The sequence below is a fragment of the Schistocerca gregaria genome, chromosome 5 (assembly GCF_023897955.1).
Source record: "Schistocerca gregaria isolate iqSchGreg1 chromosome 5, iqSchGreg1.2, whole genome shotgun sequence".
Classification (NCBI taxonomy): Eukaryota; Metazoa; Arthropoda; class Insecta; order Orthoptera; family Acrididae; genus Schistocerca; species Schistocerca gregaria.
In genome coordinates, this window is record NC_064924.1 from 241,504,799 (window position 1) to 241,530,164 (window position 25,366).

The 25,366-nt window shown below is 37.2% G+C and overlaps 1 protein-coding gene across 1 annotated transcript in view; it reads left to right on the forward strand.

Annotated features, from left to right (window-relative positions):
* The window catches only part of LOC126272031 (collagen alpha-2(IV) chain), a 233,649-nt gene that overhangs the window by 105,036 nt on the left and 103,247 nt on the right, over window positions 1-25,366 (forward strand). Inside the window, exons 7-10 of the mRNA XM_049974536.1 lie at window positions 1,920-2,036; window positions 3,436-3,600; window positions 4,118-4,325; window positions 22,742-22,836. Coding sequence (XP_049830493.1) covers window positions 1,920-2,036; window positions 3,436-3,600; window positions 4,118-4,325; window positions 22,742-22,836 — 585 coding nt within the window. The remainder of the gene's footprint in view (window positions 1-1,919; window positions 2,037-3,435; window positions 3,601-4,117; window positions 4,326-22,741; window positions 22,837-25,366) is intronic.

Below are 25,366 nucleotides of genomic sequence, written 5' to 3' on the forward strand. Positions count from 1 at the left end.
GCTACAAATATATTTTAAGAAGGCCCTGAGCAATGATGATTAAAAATCCATACCTTTATTCCTTTTGTTAAGTTCCTGCAAATTTCTGGGGCATGTATATGGTAAGATATGGTGACTTTCCTGAGGCTGGAACAGTTGCCTAACCAGCATGGGTTTCTGGAGCAGATCTTGCGAAAGAAGGCTCACTCTTTCGAGTCACAAGAGCCAGATCCAGTAAGAAGAACACTTTGTTTCTCAGGGGAACTCTGCCTCTTAGTTTAAGGAAGTGAATTCACACTTATGAAATATCTGACTTATGAAATATCTGATTCAGTTCATCACTGCACTAGGACCTTCCAGTCATGAAATATCTGATTCAGTTCATCACTGCGCTAAGACCTTCTAGTCAGATAGAACTCAGTGTGTCATTTTGGCAGCAGAGTTTTCATTGGAAATTAAGACAATATCCAGCTTGTCTCAAGTCATTGAAGTTCACAATATGCATAAATGACTTCCTAGACAGTGCCAGCAGCTGAGATTGTTAATGGATATTGGTACTGTTTATAAAGAGATCTGAAAAAAATCATTGCAGATTGTAATAACTCAAGAAAAACTTTACTTAATACATCAAATGATTTTTAATAGAAGTGAATGACACATGTACCTCATTAACTGACCCAAGCCCTTAATATCGTTTTGAAAAACAAAGAAAACTGCAGGATAGTTGCTTAATCCACAGTCTTTTATTGGATACACAACCAGTTTTGGAACAGTTGCAGTTGCATCATCTGGTTTAAAAAATTAAATCACTTAATCTTCTGAGGTCCTCCTCACCCCAAAGTTGGCATGGAACCAATGGTAACTATTCCAAAACTCCAAATCTGGTCATATACCCTATAAAATATTGTGGATTAAGCAACAGTCCCATGGTTTTCTTCATTTTTCAGAATGGACCTGTACATATGCGGCTGCCCCGTAACAAGAACTCTTTGTCCTTAATATCAGTTAAGTACAAAATTGATTGCAAACCAGGGGATTTACATAATAAACAATAAAGATATTACAGGCAGGAATGACCATTTTATTACCAAACTGCAGTTCACTGAGAAATGTATGAAACAAGATTTCATTCACAAAAATTCTCAGTGACCAATTCCTGAGTAATCAATCTTGCATATATGTCAAGGATCGCTATCAAGGTGAGAGGGAGGGGGAGACAGAGAGAGAGAGAGAGAGAGAGAGAGAGAGAGAGAGAGAGGCAGACAAACTATGTATCTCTCTCATCAGGTAGTGCAAGTCTTGATGGTAGCTTTTGAAAGGGGTGACACAGTGCCCTAACATGCAATTAATTACCAAGAAAAGAGGAATTAGTTGTCACAACATATCCAAATACAAAAACAAAAGTTTTGAAAGAAGTGTTATGTTAAGCTGTGGTAAACATTTGTGTTTTGTGTTTCTCTGCTATAAAACAGAGCACAGAAATTCTTTGTCTGTGTTCCAGAGACCTTCAGCCAAAAGCTCATTTTATCTGCTGAGCTTTCAAAATATGTGGAATAGTTTATGAGTGCTAACATGCCATGCTTTTCATGCTCCTTCTTGACTGCTTACACATATAACTCTAGCAGATAAAAAGATGTTAATAAAATTCAAGTTAAGACTCCTCAACGCCGAACTCTAAGTGGATCTTTAACAATGAGGTCAGGCATTATATTCAGAAGTCACTTCGTTTTCTCATGTATTCTTTTTCTGATGAGTTGAAAGTACATATGTTGTTCAATGATAATTATTGTTGTTTGGTAATAATGATACAGCTTTTTGCAAATTCCAAAGGTATTTTATTTCAAAGTACTTACATTTTAAATAAGTAATTGAAATTATTAAACTTCTTTTCAACTGATAAACTAAAACAAACTTGTTGCTGTTGTTTAATTATGTTTCAGGGGGAACCAGGTCTTCAAGGAATGAAAGGTGAGCAAGGCATGACAGGAGATCAAGGATTTGCTGGTGCAGCAGGTATGAAGGGAGAAAAAGGTTTACCAGGCCCAACAGGGCCACGTGTAAGTAATTTTTATTTCTTATTTATTTAATTCTTCATCCATTTGTAAATTATCTTCGCCTAACATGATGTCATTGATTGTGTTTAATTGTTAATAATAATGAACAGGTATGACTTCTTGAAGATTTGATGGTAGGTCTGTGTATGTGCGGATGTGTGAAGATGTGATGGAGTTGATATGAAGGGGGTTACTCAAAGCTATTCTCATCTACTTTGTTGATGAAATTGTTAGATGTACAAACTTGTCAAATAACATTCAAAAATATTAGCTTTGTGTTCCTAGTGATAACTTAATACAAAATTCAGTTTTAGAAATCTATTGAAAGGAAAATTTACATTTTGCTATAGAGGTTGTGTGTAACATAACGTGTGCAGTTAGAATATTTCATATTTTTCAGCATAAACAAAAACAACCAGTCACCGTCCAAACAGGCCTTGAAGGCCCAACAATACCAACCAGCCACCATGTTGTTCTGAGCCTTTAGGCATCATCAGATGCGGGTACGGAGGGCCATGTGGTCAGCATTCTGCTCACCTAGCTTTTGTCAGTTTTCGTGATCAATGCCATTGCTTCTCAATCAAGTAGCTCCTCAATTGCAATTGGCCTCACAAGGGCTGAGTGTATCCCAATTGCCAACAACTTTTGGCAGATCCAAATGGTCACCCACCCAAGTGCTAGACAAGCCTGACAGTTCCTAGCTTCAGTGATTGGACGGGAACTGGTGTTACCACTGCGGCAATGCTGTTGGCTTATGAGCATAAAAGACCAAATAAAACAGTCTAATTTTGTAAGTGATGGACATTAAACATGAATTTTGATTAATGTTTGTCATAACTATGCTGAAAACAAATTTAAGACTGGTTGTTTAGTAACATCATGTGTCCAAAGATTGGAGCTTGATCACTTACTTAGAATTTTTCTGTCTCTTAAATTGAATGTCATCACTGAAACTACTTTTATATGTGAAGAAAATCAAGCTGCACAGTGGTTCAAATTCCACATCAAACAATAGGCCTTTCATAACTGGCAAATTTACTCAGTTAACATATATGAAAACATTGGATGACCTGACAATTATTGAGCAGAAAACTGTAATATGGCAACCAGTTTCAGTTGTTTCCATGAATTCTTGCCATTTTATAAAATTATTTTTGTCACTCCCTAATTTATACATACATTGGTCATTCAGTGTAATAAAATTTATTGTGTGTTATTAGTGTTGTTCGTAGAATCTGTGATTTCACACATCATCAACTCTGGTAGGTTTTTTCTCGTCTGTGGAGTAAAAGACTGGTCATACATTTGACTGCTTAGAAAACGAGACTCTTTAGATAATGTCTCTATTAATTTATCATTTGATTTCAACATTTTTGGTTTAGCACATAATTAATGTTCCCAGGGAAGAGATGGATATCCAGGACCACCTGGACCCCAAGGTCAGAAGGGAGACAGGGGATTTGATGGACTGAATGGTTTGGATGGACGACCTGGCCAGAAAGGTGAACCTGGACGGGATGGAACACCTGGTCCTCAGGGTCTGAGAGGACCACAGGGTCCACCAGGAGTAAGTAGTAGCAGTTGTCAAATTCTGAACTTCTCTTGTTTTAAGTAGCTCAACATACTTTGTATATTTTTTCTTTTGGAGATGAGTCCTTACTTAAATTCTTTCGCATCTCTCTTTGTTACTATTAGGAATTTACATGAAACATCCTAGCAGATTAAAACTGTGTGTCAGTCCAGAAATCAAGCCTAAGACCCTTGTCATTCTGGAAACAATCCCCTAGGTTGTGGTTGAGACATTTCTCCACAAATTCTTTCTTCCAAGAGTGCTACTAGTGACAGATATGCAGGAGAACATCTGTGAAGTTTGGAAGTAGAGCATTTCCCTGTGAAAGGCAAAGGTCCCAGATTTGAGTCTCAGTCCAACACACAATTTTAATCTGCCGAGTGTTTCATATCAGCACGCACTCTGCTGGAGAGTAAAAATTCATTCTGGAGGAATTTACTTGTTACATTATCAAAATTGTATTGATTATGTTTGTATGCACTTATGAGATGCTTTTGTAACTTCTCCCCTACAGGGAGGGCGTGGACGACCGGGTCCTCCTGGTCCACCAGGTCCCCGTGGCTTCCCTGGTCCAACGGGCCCAAAGGGGGAGGATGGCTTCCCAGGACGTCCCGGTGAGAGAGGTCCACAAGGCCCAACAGGTGGCCCAGGTGTTCCTGGCAGCCCAGGTCCTGAGGGATTCCCCGGAGAGAAAGGGGCAAAAGGAGAACAGGGTCTTACAGGTACATAAAACACTTTTTCATTGCATGTTTAGACATGAAAGATTTCATAAAAGCATATGACAGCATAGACTAAGCCTCTTGCTTCAAAATATGAACTAAATTTTGATTAGGTCAAAAGACAACAAACTTCATAAACGCTCACAGAGAAAAAGTAAAAATCCATCCTGGATTTTTTAATTGTTTGAAATAAAAAATTAAATTTATGATAGATCTGAGCAACCATTTGAAACAAACATAAGAGTATGGCAAAAGGTGGCTTATTTACTATTCAACTGTTCCCCTGAAAAAACTGTAAGGGGACGGAGAAGAGCAGATGCACCAACTCACTTAGTAGGGCCTAAACTCAAACACATAGAATTAGAGTACCTAATATTCGCAGATGACATTCCAGTAATTGGCAAAGATATCACTGATACACTAAAGCACCTAGAAATATTGCAGGAACAAACTGGGAAAAATTGGATTACTAATTTCATTTTAAAAATAAATGACTTCATCAAAACAGAACAAATTGTTTCATCTAAGGAATTTAAATACTTCATTTTAAGAATTACTGAAAGCTATAATGAAAGGAAGGCTTTGAAATTCCTACATCAGAAAATAGAAATCACATTTCAGTGAGCAAAGCAACAAAAGCCTTTCCTGGAACTGTAAAATCTGACATCATACAATACTGATCAAACCAGAAGCACCCTAAAAATCAAAGCTATTTACACTCTTTCCAAAAAAAGAAAAAGTAACAGAAAAAATACCATAAAATTATGAGACAAATATTAGAAACAAGAATAAAAGATGGAAAATGTCATCCAAAAACAGTGCAGAAGTCTACAGGTAAATCCCCAGTCATAGTTACACAGCATATGTGGATAATTCAACTGTTTGGACACATTGAAAGAGAATGGACCTAAAAAAAATAACCCATCCGATTCATATATATTTGAGAAATAAAATTATTGTACTCAACAGGTACTAACAAAGAGAAAGAAAACTTTAAGAGCTTAGGATCACCAAATTTACAGGAGTGAAATGCAGTCAAGAAAATCTCAGTTATGAGGAAGAGGAGAGAAGAACCAAACAGACATGGATGGAGCAATAGAAGTACAATCACTCATTGTGCATGAAAGAATCATCCGCTAAAATTGAGGTCAACAAGTGTTGATAACAGCTGGTTATAAATGACTGATTCATGAAAGAAGGCGAAGAAGAAGAAGAATAACAACAAAAACAATGATAACAACTAGCGATGCGAGACCTGTTCAAAAAATTCAGGAACTTAGTCCACAAAATTTTTCTACACTTCCCTTTTATTTATTGTGCATGGTCTCCTTCAAAATACTCTCCTCCACAATTGATACACTACTTTCAATGCTGTTTACACTTCCAGAAGTAATCTTGGTATGCCTCTTGTTGAATCACACGAAATGCTGTCTGTGAATTTTCTTTTATCTCATCTATTGTTGCAAATCTGCGTCCTTTCAATGGGATTTTCAACTTTGGAAATAATTAAAGTCTGGAGGGTACAGAGGATGAGGCAGCACAGTGATTTCATTTTTTGCACAATAGACACCCACCAACAGGGATGAATGTGCAGTAATGCAAGAGCCATGAATTGTCTCTCCACATTTCAGGCCATTTCTTTCTCACATTTTCTCACAGACATGACAACACATTCCAACTGTATCATCAATTAACAGTCTGTCCTTGCAGCATGAATTCATGATGATGAACTAATCATTCAAAGTCTAAGAAAACTATCAACATGGCTTTGACATATGACTTGACCTGATGAGCTTTTTTGGTCTTGAAGAACCTTTCCTGATCCATTGTGAAGATTGAACCTTGGTCTCAACATCATAACTGTAGACCCAAATCTCGTCACCAATTATGAGTCTCTTAATAAACGTCCTGGTCTCATTTGCATGAGCCAAAGGCTCATCACAGATCATGGAACGAAGGTCTGGTCTTGATGCATGAGCCTGGGATGAACTTGGCAGAAACACGAAGCATTGAAAAATGCTGTGTCAGGATTTCATAACATGATACACTTGAAATGTTACATTTTTCTGCAGTCTCTCTCACAGTCAGTCTTTAATTGGCATGTACAATGATTCCAGCCAAATTTCACTCCAGTATATCAATGGCACAAAATTACGAATGTTCCAGAATTTTTTTGAACAGACCTTGTACTCTTTATTTGGTGAGTGACCTGTTATTTAAGTTTATTAAAATGTTTTTTAAGCCATCTGATTGTGAAAATGAAAACATAATAGTAGGAATAAATAGTAATTACAAGCATATTACATGAAATCAATAATTTACAGCAATTTTGAATTGTCTCAAGACTAATTAATCATTAAACTTTTGGATGTTTTGATGGTTGGCAGGTAAGAAAATGGGACAATGTTTAAGATGTTATAGGTAACAGAAAAATGTTAAAGTGGAGGTAGAAGCATAATAAGGGGAACATACATTTTCCATTTTTCAGCAGGAGCTTAAAATGTTGATGACATGTGTTATGAATACTTTCAAAGAGGATCAGAAAAACAGCTAAAACATAAAACTAAAACCACCACCACTGCTGCTGCTACTATCACTATTACTATTACTATTACTATTACTACTACTACTACTACTACTACTACTACTACTACTACTACTAATAGTAATAATAAAGATGATAATAATGACTATGACTATAACAGAATAACCACTACATATATCCCAGAAAAGGAAACATTTTGCAGCAGAAATTGGGAATGTCTCAGGGTCCAATATATTTCACTTTGCTTTTAAGGTTTGAGGATGAAGTTATATAATCCACATAAACTATTCATCAACAGAATAAAAAATGTATTTTATTAGCATTGCCTTTACATTATTCATAAAAGTAGGAATTTTGCCTTTTATAGACAGGAGTAGTTTAATGAAGAGTACTCATTCAATAAGAATAAGATAGAGTTCTCTTGCTTGCATTTAATGACAATTTATTCCCATTCAGTCAGAACAGGAGGCTTCAATTGTATCACTACTCCTGTATTTCAGTTACAGAGCAGAGTTAGGTTTAAAGAGCAAATCGGTGTCATAGGAAATAACACAGGAGAAATACTTGTGAGATGTTGATAGAAGTAGGAAAAGGAGAGGTAGAGGTGTAGGTACTGAAGTTTCTGGGACTCCACAGCTTATCAGCGTTTTGTCAGAGTAATCTGTTTCACATCCTGAGATTGTGATTTTTACTATTTACTTTATGGCGAAGTATGATTGAAATCAGTGACTTACTGTGCCTCTGATGCTACTTGACTGTAGCTTCTAAGGTAATAATGAGCAATTAAGGAGATATAAAGGAGATGTAAAGCCCTACTTTGGTAAATAAATGTCCAGAAGAACTTTCCTTTATTTGATGGGTCTAATAATGTGATCAGTGGAACTGAAAAGTTCACCAATAACTACTCCGTTTTCATGGAATCCAAACTGATTTTTTATCAACAACAAAATATTAAAAAAAACTGTTGCTCAGTTGTAGATGACTTTCACAGTTAACTTAGATGTACTTCAGACTATGGAAATTATTGTTTACATTGTGACTGTCCTCCTTTTGAAAGATCAAAATTATCTTTGAACTCTTGGATACTTCTGGGAGACATGCTCTGCTAATCTAATTATTTATCACACTACACAGTGGTATAGCAATTGGAAGAGAATTATTCTTTAGCAATTAATATGGGATCCACCAACCCCATATTAGTGAGACAATTCTGTGGATTTCACTTTGCCTCATGTGGTACCTTTGACAACTTCCTAAAAGTCTTTACTCATACTACCTGAGTTCAGTTGCTTAGGCCAGGAGAACTGACCTATCTGGTGTTGGCAGTACAGTTTTGAATGACTTTGCTAGTGCAGTGATCTGAGGCAAGATATAATAAAACTTAGAAAAATGCTGGTTAAATAATTCACTCTTCTGTTTTCCATCTGAAATTATTGTTGCATTTAGTTCTCCCTTGAATTTGTCTTCTATGGTACCTTTGACAACTCCCCAAAGAACCTTACTCATATTACTTTACAATATACTGATTGTTGGAGATCTGTTTGCCTTTGATTCAACTTTATTAATGATCTTTTAATTAATTTTAAAGCATTTTAGGAAATGTGAGCCAATGTTTGTTTTAAATTTTGTTTAAAGTTACGTTTCCATTGTACAGAAGGTGATTATTTCCATGGTCCTTCTTTTGCATTCATAGCCATTCAAGAGTTTTTGTATATGCTTTATGAATATAAAGACAGTGTAAAAATAATGACACATGTGATTGACAAATGGTGTAGCTTTCCGTTCAGTGTTGTACTCTAGAATCATTTTCTCATGTTTCATGCTTAAGTAATATAAAAGTGTTGGACATTTTATACACTATCTGTAGGTGGTCTTTAGTTATGAGAGTCTGTTTATGCCCATGTATGCTTGTATTATTTTAAATAGGGAGGGAGGACTTTGTGGTCAGACAGTCCATTGGGCAACTTTTGTGTGCTGAATACTGGTGTAGAGATATGGTTAATAAATATGACAGTAACTGACATGCAGGTTGATGGTTTTACTCTTGATGCAGTCATCGCATCTTTTGAAGATTCTTGAATAATTTAGGCCAGTATTGTAATGTAACATATATTGCATGGATTCATCTATAGCAATTTTTCCATTCCCAATATCCAACAACTGTTTTGCAAAACTTCCAGCAGATGCATCATGCTGTTGTTGTTGTGGTTGTTGTGGTCTTCAGTCCTGAGACTGGTTTGACGCAGCTCTCCATGCTGTTCTATACTGTGCTAGCTTCTTCATCTCCAAGTACCTATTGCAACCTACATCCTTCGGAATCTGCTTAGTGTATTCATCTCTTGGTCTCCCTCTACGATTTTTACCCTCTACGCTTCCCTCCAATACTAAACTGATGATCTCTTGATGCCTAACAACATGTCCTACCAACCGATCCCTTCTTCTAGTCAAGTTGTGCCACAAACTTCTTTTCACCCCAATCCTATTGAATACCTCCTCATTAGTTATGTGATCTACCCATCTAATCTTCAGCATTCTTCTGTAGCACCACATTTCGGAAGCTTCTATTCTCTTCTTGTCCAGATTACTTATCGTCCGTGTTTCACTTCCATACATGGCTACACTCCATACGAATACTTTCAGAAACAACTTCCTGTCACTTAAATCTAAACTCGATGTCAACAAATTTCTCTTCTTCAGAAACGCTTTCCTAGCCATTGTCAGTCTACATTTTATATCCTCTCTACTTCGGCCATCATCAGTTATTTTGCTCCCCAAATAGCAAAACTCCTTTACTACTTTAAGTGTCTCATTTCCTAATCTAATTCCCTCAGCATCACCTGGCTTAATTCGACTACATTCCATTATCCTCATTTTGCTTTTGTTGATGTTCATATTATATCCTGCTTTCAAGACACTGTCCATTCCGTTCAACTGCTCTTCCAAGTCCTTTGCTGTCTCTGACAGAATTACAATGTCATCGGCGAACCTCAAAGTTTTTATTTCTTCTCCATGGATTTTAATACCTACTCCAAATTTTTCTTTTGTTTCCTTTACTGTTTGCTCAATATACAGATTGAATAACATTGGGGAGAGGCTACAACCCTGTCTCACTCCCTTCCCAACCACTGTTGTTGGACATGCATATTGTTCTTCAAAATCAATTTCTTGACATGCCATTACAAAACTGATGATTTGAGACATACATTAAGTTCTTCAGCAGCTGATGAATTTGGCATATCTAGCAAAATTAGTTGAAAATTAACAGACAATAAAATGAGTGCACCACTGAAGAGCTGTTCAATTCTTCTCAAATTTCTGAGTGTATGATGAAATGCTTCCAGTGCTTTTTGTGCACCACAGCACATTTGTCCCATATAATGAGTTAACGTGATGGTGTACTTTAGCCATTGCAGAATTTTTGTTGATATTGATGGCTCAATAAATTGCATATTCAATTGAAATTTGTGCATCAAATGTGCTGGTTGGCCACAACCCAAAAGAGTTGTCACAGTAACACATGATGTAATTGCCAGTGCAGTATTATTTCTTGATCATGAGATAGCCAAAATAAGTGAAATGAGAAAATTTTTGCTTGTGCCTGTGCGTGCATCTATGAAATACAATCTACCACTTTGGTTTGTAATTGCATCATAATTCTGTCATACACTATATGTTGTTCTGAAACCAATTTTGGATTATTTGTTTGAACAAACAACCAATTTGTCGACATCAAAGTATGTTTGTGATTGGAAACACCTCATTTTGCAGATAGATTCAGCTAAGTCATTCCCAGTTATACTAGTGCTTTGTTAGTGTCTGCAAAATACATGTCCTCAATCAAAACAAATGGCGTATTATACATATTTGATGTGAACTGAATGTCCAGATTTTAATTTGTATCATGCAAATGATGAAGGTTTCTTCACTCAAGTAGTCTTTATATTTTTTCCAAAGCGTGTTGTCAATATCATTGCAAATGAAATGCGTATTTGCTAGGGTTGGACTGTATTCAGTGCACCAGCACATTAAGTGTACCAGTGTCCATTGTTCTCAAAAATATTTAATTCTTGATAAGCTTCATGATAAGTGGCACTTGTTTGAGCATTTTCTTCCGTCTTCATTAATTAACAGTGATCACAAATAAAAGTATTCTGCATTTGGGTGAATATTGTGTTGTTGGCCTAACACATTGATAGAATATAAACTGATATTCCATACAACTGCTTTAACTTGTCTGCTATGTTGAAACTTGTTCACTGATGCATCCCATGCATAGTATGTTGGCACTTTTACATCTACATTGACATCTATGTGGTCACTCTACAAATCACACTTAAGAGCATGGCAGTGGGTTCAGTGAACCACTTTCACAATAATTCTCAATTATTCCACTCGTGAATAGCTCACAGAAAAAACAAACACCTATATCTTTTGTGTGAGTTCTGATTTCCATTATTTTATCATGGTGATCATTTCTCCCTATGTAGGTTGATGTCAACAAACTGTTTTCACATTTGCAGGTGAAAGTTAGTGAATGAAATTTCATGAGAAGATTCTGCTGCAATGAAAAATGCCATTGTTTTAATGATGTCCACCCCAAATCTAGTATCATGTCAGTGACAATGTCTCCCTTTTTCTCGAAAATACAAACATGCTGCTCTTCTTTGAACTTTCTTGATGTACTCCATTAATCCTTTCTGGTAAGGATCCCACACTGCACAGCAGTACTCCAAAAGAGGATGAACAAGCATAGTGTGGGCAGTCTCTCCAGTAGATCTATTGCATCTTCTAAGTGTTCTGCCAATAAAAGGCAGTCTTTGGTTCATCTTCGCCACAACATTTTCTATGTGTTCTTTCCAATTTAGGTTATTCATAATTGTAATTCCTAGGTATTTAGTTGAATTTATGGCCTTTAGATTTGACTGATTTATCATGTAAACAAAGTTTAGTGGATTCCTTTTATCACTCATGTTACTTAGATTCAATTGTCAATTTTTGAACCATGCAAATATCTTTTCTAAATTGTTTTGTAATTTGTTTTGATTGTCTGATGACTTTACTAAATTATAAACACCAGCACCATCTGAAAACAACCTAAGATGGCTATGCAGATTGTCTCTTAAATCATTTGTATAGGTAAGGAACAATAGAGGGCATATAACACTAGCTTAGGGAATGCTAGAAATCCCTTCTGTTTTACTCAATGACTTTCCGTCAATCACTATGAACTGTGACCTCTCTGACAGGTAATCATGAATCCAGTTGCATAACTGAGACGATATTCCATGAGCATGCAATTTGATTACAAGCCGCTTGTGAAGTACAGTGTCAAAAGCCTTCAGGAAATCTAGAAATATGGAATCAATCTGAAATTCCTTGTAAATGGCACTCAGCACTTTGTGTGAGTAAAGAGCTAGTTGTGTTTTACAAAAATGATGTTTTCTACATTGTGTTGACTGGATGTCAATAGACTTTTCTCTTTGAGGTAATTCATAATGTTTGGACAATACATATGTTCCAAAATCCTGCTGTATATCAATATTAATGATATGGACCTGTAATTTAGTGGGTTACTCTATTGCCTTTCTTGAATATTGGTGTGACCTGTGCAGCTTTCCAGTCTTTGGGTAGGGGTCTTTTGTCAAGCAAGCAGCTGTTATGGTTGTTAAGTAAGCGGCTATTGCATCAGCATACTCTGAAAGGAACATAATTTGTGTACAATTTGGACCAGAAGACTTGCTTTTGTTAAGTGATTTAAGTGGCTTCTCTGTTCCAAGCATATCTGCTTCTAAATTAGTCATGTTGGCAGCTGTCGTTGATTCAAAATCTGATATATTAACTTTGTCTGCTTTGGTGAAGGAATTTTGAAAGTCTATGTTTAGTAACTCTGCTTTAGCAGTATTGTCATTGATAGTATTTCCATTGATATTGCACAGAGAAGGCATGAATCTCTTTGGATTTTGTGCCATTGCATGAGACATGTGGCACTTCAGAGTAAAGTATTGTGTTAGCAAACATTTAGTCTCTGTACAATGAGAAAAAATGCAGTTAATGTTGTTGTCAGTTGTGACAGTGCTCTTGTACGTGCATTTTCTGTTGTTAAGTACACACGCTGTCCATTGTCAAGGTGGACTGCTAAATGAACAACTGTTGGATGTCATTGATAGATTGGAAATGATAAAATGTGCCATACTACTTTTTTGCTACTAATGAAGCATCCCAACTGATACTGGTCAATTTCATTTGTAGATGCTGTTGTATTTCCCACTCCACAAACTGCCACATCACTTCTATTGTTTATATGGTTTCACATATACATGATTGATTTCATCAAACTGCAATACCCGGCATTGATGTACAGTTGATAGGTTTTCAAGAGTAATGGTTAATATGATACAGCTCAATAATTATTAACTACAGCATCATCAATTCACAGCAATTGACTTACTTCCATCTTTGTTTGATGGTAGAGGAGACATCCATCATTATCAGTGATAGTCTCGGCAAATAAATCTCTTGGGTATTGTTTTGTATTTTTCCCATCAGATGTGCATGGTAAATTGTTATTGAATAAGCCACATGGGTCCTGAATCATGCCTTTCATGATGACTTCAAATAAGTCTGGATCACTTTCAACTTCTGATACTTCTGCTAAGATGACTTGATCAATTTCATGTGGTGTGACGTTTTTGATCATGTACATGTGGCAAAACCTGGGGCCAATGATGATCATTAGCAAGTCCTTGACAGCAAAGATTTATGAAAGGGCCTCACTGACATTCGCCATTGGTATAGAGCACATGGAGTGGATGAAAAAAAATTTACAGTATGTGTCCATCACAGATATCCACATCTGATGCAAGAAAGGATCAGTGAAGTCAATGTTGTGATGCTTTCAAGGGTCTTATGAGAGCTTGGGTGAAAACATCTCAAGTGGCCCAGATTGCTGCCAAGTATACATGGTGTACTCGATGCCCTTGTTGATGGCCAGCCAAGTATGTGTGATGGTGTGCAAGCTGTTTCACATGGAATGTGTCACAGTGACCTGCATGTTGGAGTGCAAGTATTGTGGGGTGTAGAGCCAGAGGAATACTAACCTTAAGGCCATTTGTATTCTGTTTGCAGAAGCAGCACACCATTGCCGAGGGCAAGCCTTTGTATTAATGGAAAGAGTGTTTTGAGTAAACTGTGTGTCATTACAGGTAAATGCTAAATCAATAAGTGCCTGTTAACAATCATAGTTCTGCTGAAATGTGAAGACTTCCTGAGTGTCAAATTCAGAATCCTGATACTGGAAACTGAGACAATCATGAGCATTAGCTTGGAGCCATTCGGCTGGTAGGTGATGTCGTATTTGTATGCTGATAAGGACAATGCCCACTGTTGCAGCCTTCATGCTCTCCTGTCTGGGAGGCTAAACTGTGGTGCATGTCAAAAGCTTGTGGTCTGTCAGCAGTGGAATATGATGCCATAAAGATAAGGGTGAAATTTCTTAACCGCATAATTGATAGCTCATGCCTCTTTTTCAGTCTGGGAGTAGTTTCATTGGGCAGCACTGAATATCTTGGAAACCAACACAAAAGAATGCTCAGAACCATCAGATTCCTAGTGGGACAGCAGTTCTTCCTATCCATGATGTCAGGCATCTGTGGCAAGAAGAAGAGGCTTCTCCACTGAAAACAGGATAAGGCACAGTGCCAACTGCAGGGCTTTTTTCAGCCTGAGAAAAGCTGTGTCACTCTCTGTAGAGCACTTGCACATAATACCTTTTTTCTGCTGTATATTGAAACAAGTAGGATATTTTTGCAACATGGGAAATTAAATGGCTATAGAACCTAATTTCTCCCATAAAAGATTGCATTTCTGTGGGATTCTGGGGCCTGGCCATGTTCTCTTGGCATGGCTGTGTTGCTTCATGGGATGGATGTTCTGCTTGCTGATTATAAACCCAAATATTCAACAGCTATATCACAAATGTGCAGTTTGGTAAGGCAGAAGCCCTGCTTGCTGGACTGTCTGAAAAATTTACACTTGTGGGGGGTTATATATGAAGCTTTAATTAAGATAACAAAGATTTCGAGTTCTGAAGGTGCTCACTTGCAGATGCCCTTGTCGCTATGGTGTCATCCAAATAATAACAGCACAAGGAAACATCCTTTACCAACTGTTCCAAATAATGCTGGGACACTGCCATGGCACTGTAAATATGAAAGGACAGCTGGTTATCCTGGTGGAGGGCAAATGGATTGTTGAGTGCCAACAGGTCCTGAGATTCCAGGTGTAACTTTAATTGCAAGTACACTTCCAACAAGTTGACCTTCGTATAACAATCATTGTTTCTCAACTAGGAAAACAGGTCTTCTGGGCACAGAATAGGGAAAGTATCTACAAATAACTGGGCATTAACAGCCTTAAAATCAAGACATGACTGGGGAGAGCTTTCCAGTTTCTTCACTGCTATAAGGGGGTGGAGGAGAGGGGGGGGGGGGGGGACAGACCTTCAGCTTGATGATGGAGGAGTAATCACTTTGATGTCCTCCAGCAACTATGTTTTAATTAGAGTGCACTGCTTTATTAGGCAAACATTCACAAGAGCCATCAAAGGAGTAAATTGTAGAACAAGACTCCACATCACACCTATGGTGCTGTGTGGAGGGTAACTGAATCACACTATTGATGTGTCCTTTAATCTCATGTGAAAAACAGGTAGGTGACTGAGGTGGATAGCAGGAGTGAGAGTGCTCATGGAAACACTAACTACAGGAGGGTAAACAATGCCAACAGAAGTTCTCTTTGAACAGAGATACCAGACAATTCTCAGAAACTGAACTAGGAGTGAAAGAATGTTTGGATACTCTTGAAGTTCCACTGTCCTATTCATGTGCCTTTGGTTTGTTGTGATGAGGAGAAGGATATCAGTGTGTGGCATAGCATGTTTATCAGAGTGGCATGAGTATGCACAGTGAACACTCCTAACTGAATCTCCCACCAACTATCAGTTTCCTGTGTGGATTTGAAAGACTGAGTATCCTATTGTCAGAAGCATCCAACTACCATAAAGCCTGTGCAAACACTTCCTTATTAGGTAAACATTGGAGGAGCAAGTCCCGAATAATAGGATCAGCATACTATTTGCAACATATTTCTTCTGAACACACAATAGCACAACACTGACTAAGACCCTGAAACTCAGTGATCCAGTGCTCATAGGTTTCCCTGAGCATTTAAAATGGTGTTAAAATTCCAATCTATTGTATGCCACTCAGGGCTGACACCCATGACAATCCAACGTGGGGGACAACTTATAGAGCAATACCAACATGCTAAGTGAAGATCACGAAAGAAGAAGTGATAGCTTTTGATCTGAATCAGCTACTTTGTAAGCAGTCAAATGATGGTTGAGGTGTCATAAGTATTTTTTCCAATCATCAGTGCTGTCTAGAAATGATGGAAAAAGAAGAACTGTCAAAGATATCTTGTTTCTGGTGGGTAATGCTGTTGTTTGCTGCTGTAGTAAGGCCAGTTGCTGTTACTGTTCTTCCAATAGTTGTTGTTGTTGTTCCTTCTGTTGTAGAAGCCACTGTTTTATAAATTCTGGGTCAATGTAGCCTGAGTTATTGATGCACTGCAAATTCGAAAATACTCGTTGCCAGTGTGATGAAGTTGAGCACAGTTTATTGGACAAAATACACGTTAGCGGCATAAAGTTAATATAAACATATAATACAGAAACAGAAAGTAGCAAGCCAAAAGCAGAGTCCATGCAATGTACAGGATCAAACCAAAATTTTCTATAGATAATGGTCAGTGAACTGAATGTTCCATATAAGTGGCCACACAAGAAGATGATCACTCCAGCTGTTAGAAATGGTCGATGGTCACAGGATCGTACCAGATAGCGTGACATCTGCCCAGTGGTGTGGCTTCTTCCGAGAATGTTGTGTGCGGTGATGTGTTAAATAAGGTTCCATCTCTGACAGCTGTGATAGGTCTGTATTCCTGCTGGAGCCAGTTACAGGAGTTTGGGTGGTGAATCTAAATCTAACAGTTTCTTTGCTTTTGCACCTACACAGCATATTCCTCATGTTTCATTTTCAAATTTGAGGGCACCGTGAATCGCAAGTAACGTATCCATTTTTCCAATAACCACACTTGGATGAAAACAGTAATCATAATTATGATCATAGTGTAATATGCCAAGATGTAAATCAGTATGCAGTGTTTGTCTGGATTGAGCAGTGGGTACTTGAATGGTATCCAGTCTTGCTTCTCATTGATTGACTGTTTCAGACAAACAGGCTTGAGTATTGCATACTTGTGCAGTTTCCAGTCTTGTATTGCATATTGTGTCTTGAACCGGGGACCTATAAACAATAAAGAAGCTTCATCCCACTATAGCCCTCAGTGGTTCACAACCCCACAACTGGCCACAGCAGTCCACCCACCCCACTGCCACCCCACACTGAACCCAGTGTGCGTTTCGGCCCCCCCCAGTAATCAACAACAAAAATATTTTCCAAACTAGCTGTGTAAAACATATCAGTATGATAACTCCCACATTATGGCATCAAAAACCAACCATTGGCTTGGCTAGAATCCTGCTTACTTAACATAAAACAAAGAGTTGCCATAACAGGTGCAGGTGAAACAATAAATTCAGAGTGGGCAAGTATTAAGTACAGTGTTCCCCAAGGCTTGAACCTTGGACCACTCATCTACTTAGTGTACATTAATGACCTACTAGCATCATTGAATAACAATGCAAATACAGTAATATTTGCTGATGGTACTAGTATATTGATCAAGGGCATGAAATCCTCAGTGCAAATTTCAGCTGAAACAATAATACAACAGGTACACTAATTATTCACCACAAATAGTCTATCACTAAACCTCTCAAAAGCAAATTTAATGCAGTTTCGGACAGCAAATAAGAAGCTTCAAACCTTTGAAATAGATATCAATGTTTAGAAAATGGATGAAACTTTACAAATAATACAAATTTACAATAAATTAAAATGGAATTAACGTATTGATTACCTGCTCAAGAAACTAAGTTCAGCTTGGTTTGCTCCAAGAGCTGTAGTGCCATTTGTTGGCAGGGAAACAATAATTTTGTCATTTTCACGTATTTCCACATGTTGATCTTGTATGGTATAATATTCTGGGGAAATGCTGTAAAAATTTTCAAAATACAAAAGTGAACAGTGAGGTTGATCTGTGATGTTTCAAATAGGACATCCTGTAGGCACCTATTCAAGGCACTTGAGATATTGACACTCACAAGTCAGTACATCTACTCGTTGATGATATTTGTTATCAGTAACAAAAAGTTTTTCCAAACTAACTGTGATATTCACAATCATAATGCAGGGGCAAAGCAAATCCTTCACAAAGACTCAGCCACTCCCAGTATTGTATGAATAATAATTTACAATAAGCTCCCACTGTATATAAAAAGGACATTGACAACTCTACTGTTTTCAATAGAAAACTGAAACAATTCCACATAAATCATATTGAATATAGTTTAAATGAATTTCTAGAGCTGTAAGATTTGTGTAAGATGTATTAGTTGACCCTGAATACCAGTAAAAGTAATGTGTTGTAATAACTAGGTGAAGAGATTCACTACTGTTCAATTACACTATTGGTGGCAAATCAGTGGAAACAGTAACTGCTGTTGTAAAATGCCTAGGAGTAATCATCAGGAGGGATCTAATGTGGCATGACCACATAAAAAAATAGTAGTTAAATCTGATGCTAGACTGAGAGTCACTGGGAGAATCTTAAGGAAATATAATTCATCCACAAAATAAAACAGTAATTCTTGAATACTGCTCATCAGTCTGGCACCCTCACCAGGCTGGATTAAAATGAGAGATAGAGAAGATGAAACAAAGAGTGACATGTTATAGGATTGTTTAATTGATGGGAGAGTGTTAAGGAGATACTCAACAAACTCCAGTGCCAGATGCTACAAGAGGCATTGTGTATCATGAGGAGGTTTGCTATTCAAATTTTGAGAGCTTATTCTCCAAGAAGAGTTGGATGACATATTAGACGGAGGTGACAGAAGTCATTGGATGCCTCTGATATTGTGTCAGACCTCCTTTTGCCCAGTGTAGGCAGCAACTCAACATGGCATGGACTCACAAGTCCCCTGCAGAAATACGAGCCATGCTGCCTCTATAGCTGTCCATAATTATGGAAGTGTTGCCAGTACAGGTTTTTGTGCATGCACTGACCTCTCGATTATGTCCTATGAATATTTGATTGGATTCATGTCAGGTGATATGGGTGGCCAAATCATTCATTCAAATTGTGCAGAATGTTCTGACATTGCACATTGTCAGCCATAAAAATTCCCTTGTTATTTGGTGTCCATGTAGGTGAACATAACCATTTCAGCCAATGATATGTTTAGTTGTATTAGAGGACTCAGTCCATAGCTTTCACAGTTCCTTGTTGACATCTTGAGTCCATGCCTTCATCTGGTTTGTGTCACACTTAAACCTTATCATCGTCTCCTACTATCTGAAATTGGGACTCATCTGACTGGGTGACAGTTTTTCCAGTCATGTAGCATCCAATCAATATGGTCATGAGAGCAGGAGACATGCTGCAGGTGATGTGCTGTTAGCAAAGGCACTGGCATCGATCATGTGCTGCTGTAGCTTATTAATACCAAATTTCACTGCACTATTCTAACGGATATGTTCGTCATATGTCACACCTTGATTTCTGCAGTTATTTCACGCAGTGTTGCTTGTCTTTTATCACTGACAACTCTAAGCAAACACCGCTTCTCCCGGTCATTAAGGGAAGGCCAACAGAGACTGCATTGTCCATGGTGAGACTTAATGCTCGATATTTAGTGTTCTCAACTCACTCTTGACACTTTGGAACTCAGAATATTGAATTCCCTAATGATTTCTGAAATGGAATGTCCCATGTGTCTAGCTCAAACAACAATTTTGCATTCAAAGTCTGTTAAGTCCCATCATTTGGCCATAATCAAGTTGGAAACCTTTTCACATGAGTCACCTGAGTACAGAGGACTGCTCTACCAATGATCTGTCCTTCTGTATCTTGTGTACATGATACTACCACCATCTGTATATGTGCATATTGTTATCCCATAACGTTTGTCACCTCAGTGTACATTCTTCCACTTACATCTTGCAAAATGAGTAAAATGAGAAAATTAAAGAAATTATATGTCTTACAAAGCTTTACTACATTTGTGAAAGGAACAGGAAAAGGGGAAAAGTGGGGAGGGGGGGCGGTGGGCAAGGGGAGGAGGTGAAGATCATGTTTGCAGAATTCCAGAAGTACCGTCCACCACAGACGAGAAAATGGCTTGTAAAGTTTAGGTGCAGATACAGATGTATACTATAACCAACAATTTTGTTACAGGTACTGCTTTGTGGACACAAAGGTGCAGAGAGAAACTGCATGCTTAATAGTTCGTTAAAGGTAGTCATAGGGCTGTTTTGATTATTAATACTCTGATTTTTCTGACACAGTTTCAATAAAATTTGTGCTAATAGCCTTTGAGAGCAAAGCATTCTTTTGTTTTAAGTTAATGTATCAAAGAATACATATGTCAGTGCTACATCTTCCATTAGACCTCGTCGCGATAGTGTGAAATTCAGAAATGAGAGATAACTCAGTGGTACTTGCAAGGACACAAATCATGGATACAATTTGGAGGAGAGTAATTTGAGAAGAAGTAAAATAAAGTTTCTCAAAAAGCAAGCATTTGATTTATTTTTTTGATGATTCAGAATGATTCTCATAAGGTGGTAAAAGTGCGAAAAGCTTAAGTACTGTTAAGACAATAATAAACTTATTCTGAGCAGGTGTAAAAGAATCCTCTTTCTTCTATGGTTGTCTGAAAAATTAATCATTTTCACAGAAAAGAAGAGATTTGGGATATCAAAGCTAGTAACATTCTCAGAGGTATTTCTTGAGTGACTGGATGATACATTATCACACCATATTTTGAAAAACTGCTTTACTTCAAAAAAATCTTATTGTGTTATCAGGGCCCAATAAATGTTATTGTTCAGCCATATTGTATCGCTCTGTGGGCTTAAGGGTTATTAGAGTTGTGTCAGACTGCCATTATTGTAAAATGCTTTCTCATTAGGGTGCTGTCTCAGAGATCACATTATAATATTCCCTTTTCTTATTGGAAATGACCATTCAGCATGTGTACGAGGATTTTTTAGTTGTGGTAATTATGTATATTGGCTGACAGTAATTGACCGACGATCGTATACCTGTTGTATTAGATGCTGTGTGCATGTGAGTCATTTCATGAATGTTGAATCAGATTGTGTACGTGTATGGTATGTGGTTGATACTGAATTGTGAAGAGAAAGAGTAATAAAATTCAGTCATCATCATGAAATCATCTATTTATTTTATTAGTCATGAAGTCAATTTTCAGGTGGTTTGGATTCTATAGGAAGTTGGATGATGCAGATAAGCCCGCAGCATGGTCACCACTATTTCAGCGCATTGCACATTGCACAGTCCCTCTGAGCATAAATTTGTCTCTGTTTACAGGTACTGCTGACACTACTGGAGATTCTGTAGAACATTGTAGTCTGGATTGGAAACTACAATGGTGTTTTGAAAAATTCTCAGAATGGAATAGGAAAAAAGTACTTACATCATTGAAACTTTTTCTATTTTTCAATGTAGTCTTCTTGTAGATTAATGCACTTGGTCCAACGATGTTCCAGTACCTTGATCCCCTCTTGAAAATTAGTTTCCTCCAGGTCTGGAAAATAGTGGTAAACTCCAGCTATCAATTCTTCATTTGAAGTGAATCTTTGCCCACCAAGAAAAATTTAAAGTTTTGGGAAGAGATGGAAGTCTGATGGAGTCATATCAGGTGAATAAGGCAGGTGTGGTAACAATTCATACCTCAGTTCATGGTGACAACACATGTGTGTGAGCATGCATTGTATGAAGAAAGAGTCGCACCACCCATCTTGCAGATAATGGTTTTATTTATAATTCTTTAGGTAAAATGTGATGTACCCTTTCAGATGACATCTGACATGCATGAGCAATTTCACGCACTTTTAACCGGTGATCCTCCATGACGATTTTGTGTACTTTTGCAGTGATTTCTGGAGTAGTGACACATCTTGGCTGACCACTGTGTGGATCATCATCGAAGCTCTCCCAACCAAATTTCAATTCATTTGTCCACTTGTAAATTGTTGAATATGAAAGAGCAGAGTCTCCCCATGTGTTCTGGAAATCAACATGAATGTCTTTTGCTTTCATGCATTTCATTATGAAGTACTTAATCACTGATCAAAACTCGATTTTTTTCCATCTTCGCAAATCACTATGCATGAGCAACAACACAGCCACATCAGTGCCACAACTGTCTTCCAAGAGCACTGATGTGGTATGTGTTTACAGGTAACAGTCAAATGACTATCACATGAACAAGTCGTTGCACTAGTGCTGACCACTCGTGGAGATTCCAAGAACTTTAAAACCATACTTGTAACTCTAATATTCATAATAACAAGCAACATACTAAGATGTAATTCGACATTAAACAGTTTAAATTTGGGGTTATCTGCACCATGCACCATATGTATTTCTGTATTTTCTTTTTTTTTCTTTTTAATTGTATTATTTCATTGGGACACACAAGGAGATTTATTAATTTTTATTTATTTTTATTGTATTATTTCATTGGGACACACAAGGAGATTTATTAATCGCCATACTAAAGTGTCATAGAGCATGCTTCTTTTGTCTGTTAGGGCATAATATTGCAGAGTTGTTTATCTACTTATGAGAAATAATCAATTTAGCATAATTTCTTTTTCTCTAGGGTTTCCTGGGAATGATGGACCACGTGGATTTACTGGTCCTCCAGGTCCCCCAGGACCTCGTGGTTTCCCTGGAGAGAAAGGGCTGTCTATAGTTGTAAGTATGCGGATAAATTCACATATATATATTTTTTAAAGTTAATGTTTCTTTCTTCATTTTTCTGAGAAGAGTTTCATCTTTAAGGGTGAAAACCAGTAAATAGTATTTTATCCACAAATATGTATTTATTACTAACCTGTTTTTAGCCTATTTGACCATCATTAGGAAACAACTGAATATTATCCACAGCTATATTACTAAATGCCTAAAACCGTCACCCAATCTCAGTGGCAGGATGCCTATCTAATGGCTTTCTGGAGAAAGAAAAATTTTGTTTTTAGTGCTTCATATATTTAATGACTAAATTTAAAACTTAAAAATTGTGTCATAATCTATTCATTGTGTTAAAGGTTTAACACAATAAGTCAAGTATTAAAGTTAGAAACTGTGTATATGTCTTGCACCAGCATAACTCAAGGTGTACAGATTAACCAGATTATATCCATCTAGTATTTGAGAACGAGAGCACATAGCCACTTTGCACATATTTTCAAACCATTTTGAAATTTTCTTTGCTGACATCCCTGCAAAGCAGTGAAAATAAATATGTTTTTGCTGTTCATTCAGTAAAACTTCAGCATCAGGCATGACATTATAATTATTTACTTCTTTACTATCTGCCTTACACACAATATATTTTGAAGGCAGTATCTATATGTATCACTGAATCTTGCTGCAAAATGGAAGAAAAATGAAGACAACAACTCACCATGCAGTTGCGTGGTCAATAGGCTTACAGATAAGTCTGAAAATGTTGCTAAGTTTTCAGACATCCTTCATCAAAGCTAAGTACAGAACAAATCACACACACACAAACACACACATAATTGCTGAATACCATGAGAATATGTCACACAGTTAACAGCTTGTGTCTGTGTATGTGCGGATGGATATGTGTGTGTGTGTGCGAGTGTACACCTGTCCTTTTTTTTCCCCTAAGGGAAGTCTTTCCGCTCCCGGGATTGGAATGACTCCTTACCCTCTCCCTTAAAACCCACACCCTTTCATTTTTCCCTCTCCTTCCTTCCTTCCTGACGAAGCAACTGCCAGTTGCGAAAGCTCGTAATTTTGTGTGTGTGTTTGTGTGTTTTGTTCATGTGCCTGTCTGCCGGCGCTTTCCCGCTTGGTAAGTCTTGGAATCTTTATTTTTAATATATTGTTCCCATGTGGAAGTTTCTTTCTGTTTTAGTTAACAGCTTATTTGAGATATAACTGACATGTGTGTTCCATTTAGGATTTTCTTCAAGCCATATACCAGGAAACGTAGTGGGACTCGCACTGGAGAGCTCTTTGTTGTTTAGGAGCAGGTCAGAGATTTCTCATTGATGAGATGAGAGGCTGAAACTTTTATAAGTTTTTTTGCACAATTGTGAGGAGATTGATCTCATTGAACCATTCGCTCGGTGATGACCATAAGTGGTTTAATCTTTTGATCATGGTCAGCTTTGTATGTGACTGCTATCAGAATATTTGCGTCATGTCAATAGTGTAGTATACCATGAAGGAAACTTTGTGTTTATGTCATTAGTGTATAAAAGAAACTGCATGGATCCCAGGATTGAGCCTTGTGGTACACCATGTCCAACGGGCGTTTTCTCATAGGCGTGTACAGTACACTGATGAACATTAGTATTCCTTTTTTAAAATTTCATTTCAGCTTTTTGCACTCTGTTTGATAGATACAATTCTAACTATTGGTTTGTGGTACCTCTCAAACCTTTATTAGCTAACTTTCTAAGGAGTATAGTGCGGACAATAATGTGCCAAATCTGTAGACAAATCTAAAAAACACCAGTAGTAACTTCTTTATTATCTAATGTTTGTAAAGTTGTATTGAGATATTCATGCACTGCTGTGGTTGTTGTTTTAGAATCTCTAAATCCATACTGGTGCTTTGATATTAAAGAGAATCTGGCTAATAAAACTTTCTAATCTGGTGTAAAACAATTTATATTTTTGAAAATGTGCTTAGTTGTACTATTGGCCTGTAATTAGGTACATCATTTTCTGGCACCTATTTGTGGAGTGGTGAAACTTTAACAATGTTTAGGTGGTCATGGAAAAGTACATTACTAAAGGCAGCATAAATTATAGCAGTTAATGGTGCTACAACATATTCCTAACAATTCTTTACCATAAAATCTGGTATGCTGTCACTGCCACTGAAGTATTTACTTTTTAGTCTTTTTATAACTTGGAACACTTAAGTGTTTGAGGCTTTGTGAAGAAACATTGATGCTTTTATGGTTTCAAAATGTGTTGGGTGTTGAGTACGGGCTCCACAGCAATTCTTCTCTATCAGGTTTTCAGCTATTGCACTAAAATAGTTATTAAAAGTATTTTTAAAAAATTTCTGGTTTGTATGTTAACTCACCATTCAAATTTACTTTCAAATTTTTGTTTATAGCATGGTGCTTGTTGTAAATTTCATTTTTCACAAGTGATATACAGGAAACAGTTACAAGTTACTGTTGGCAGAAGCATAACAGCTGCTTCAAAAACACTTTTATTAAATAAGTTGTTAATG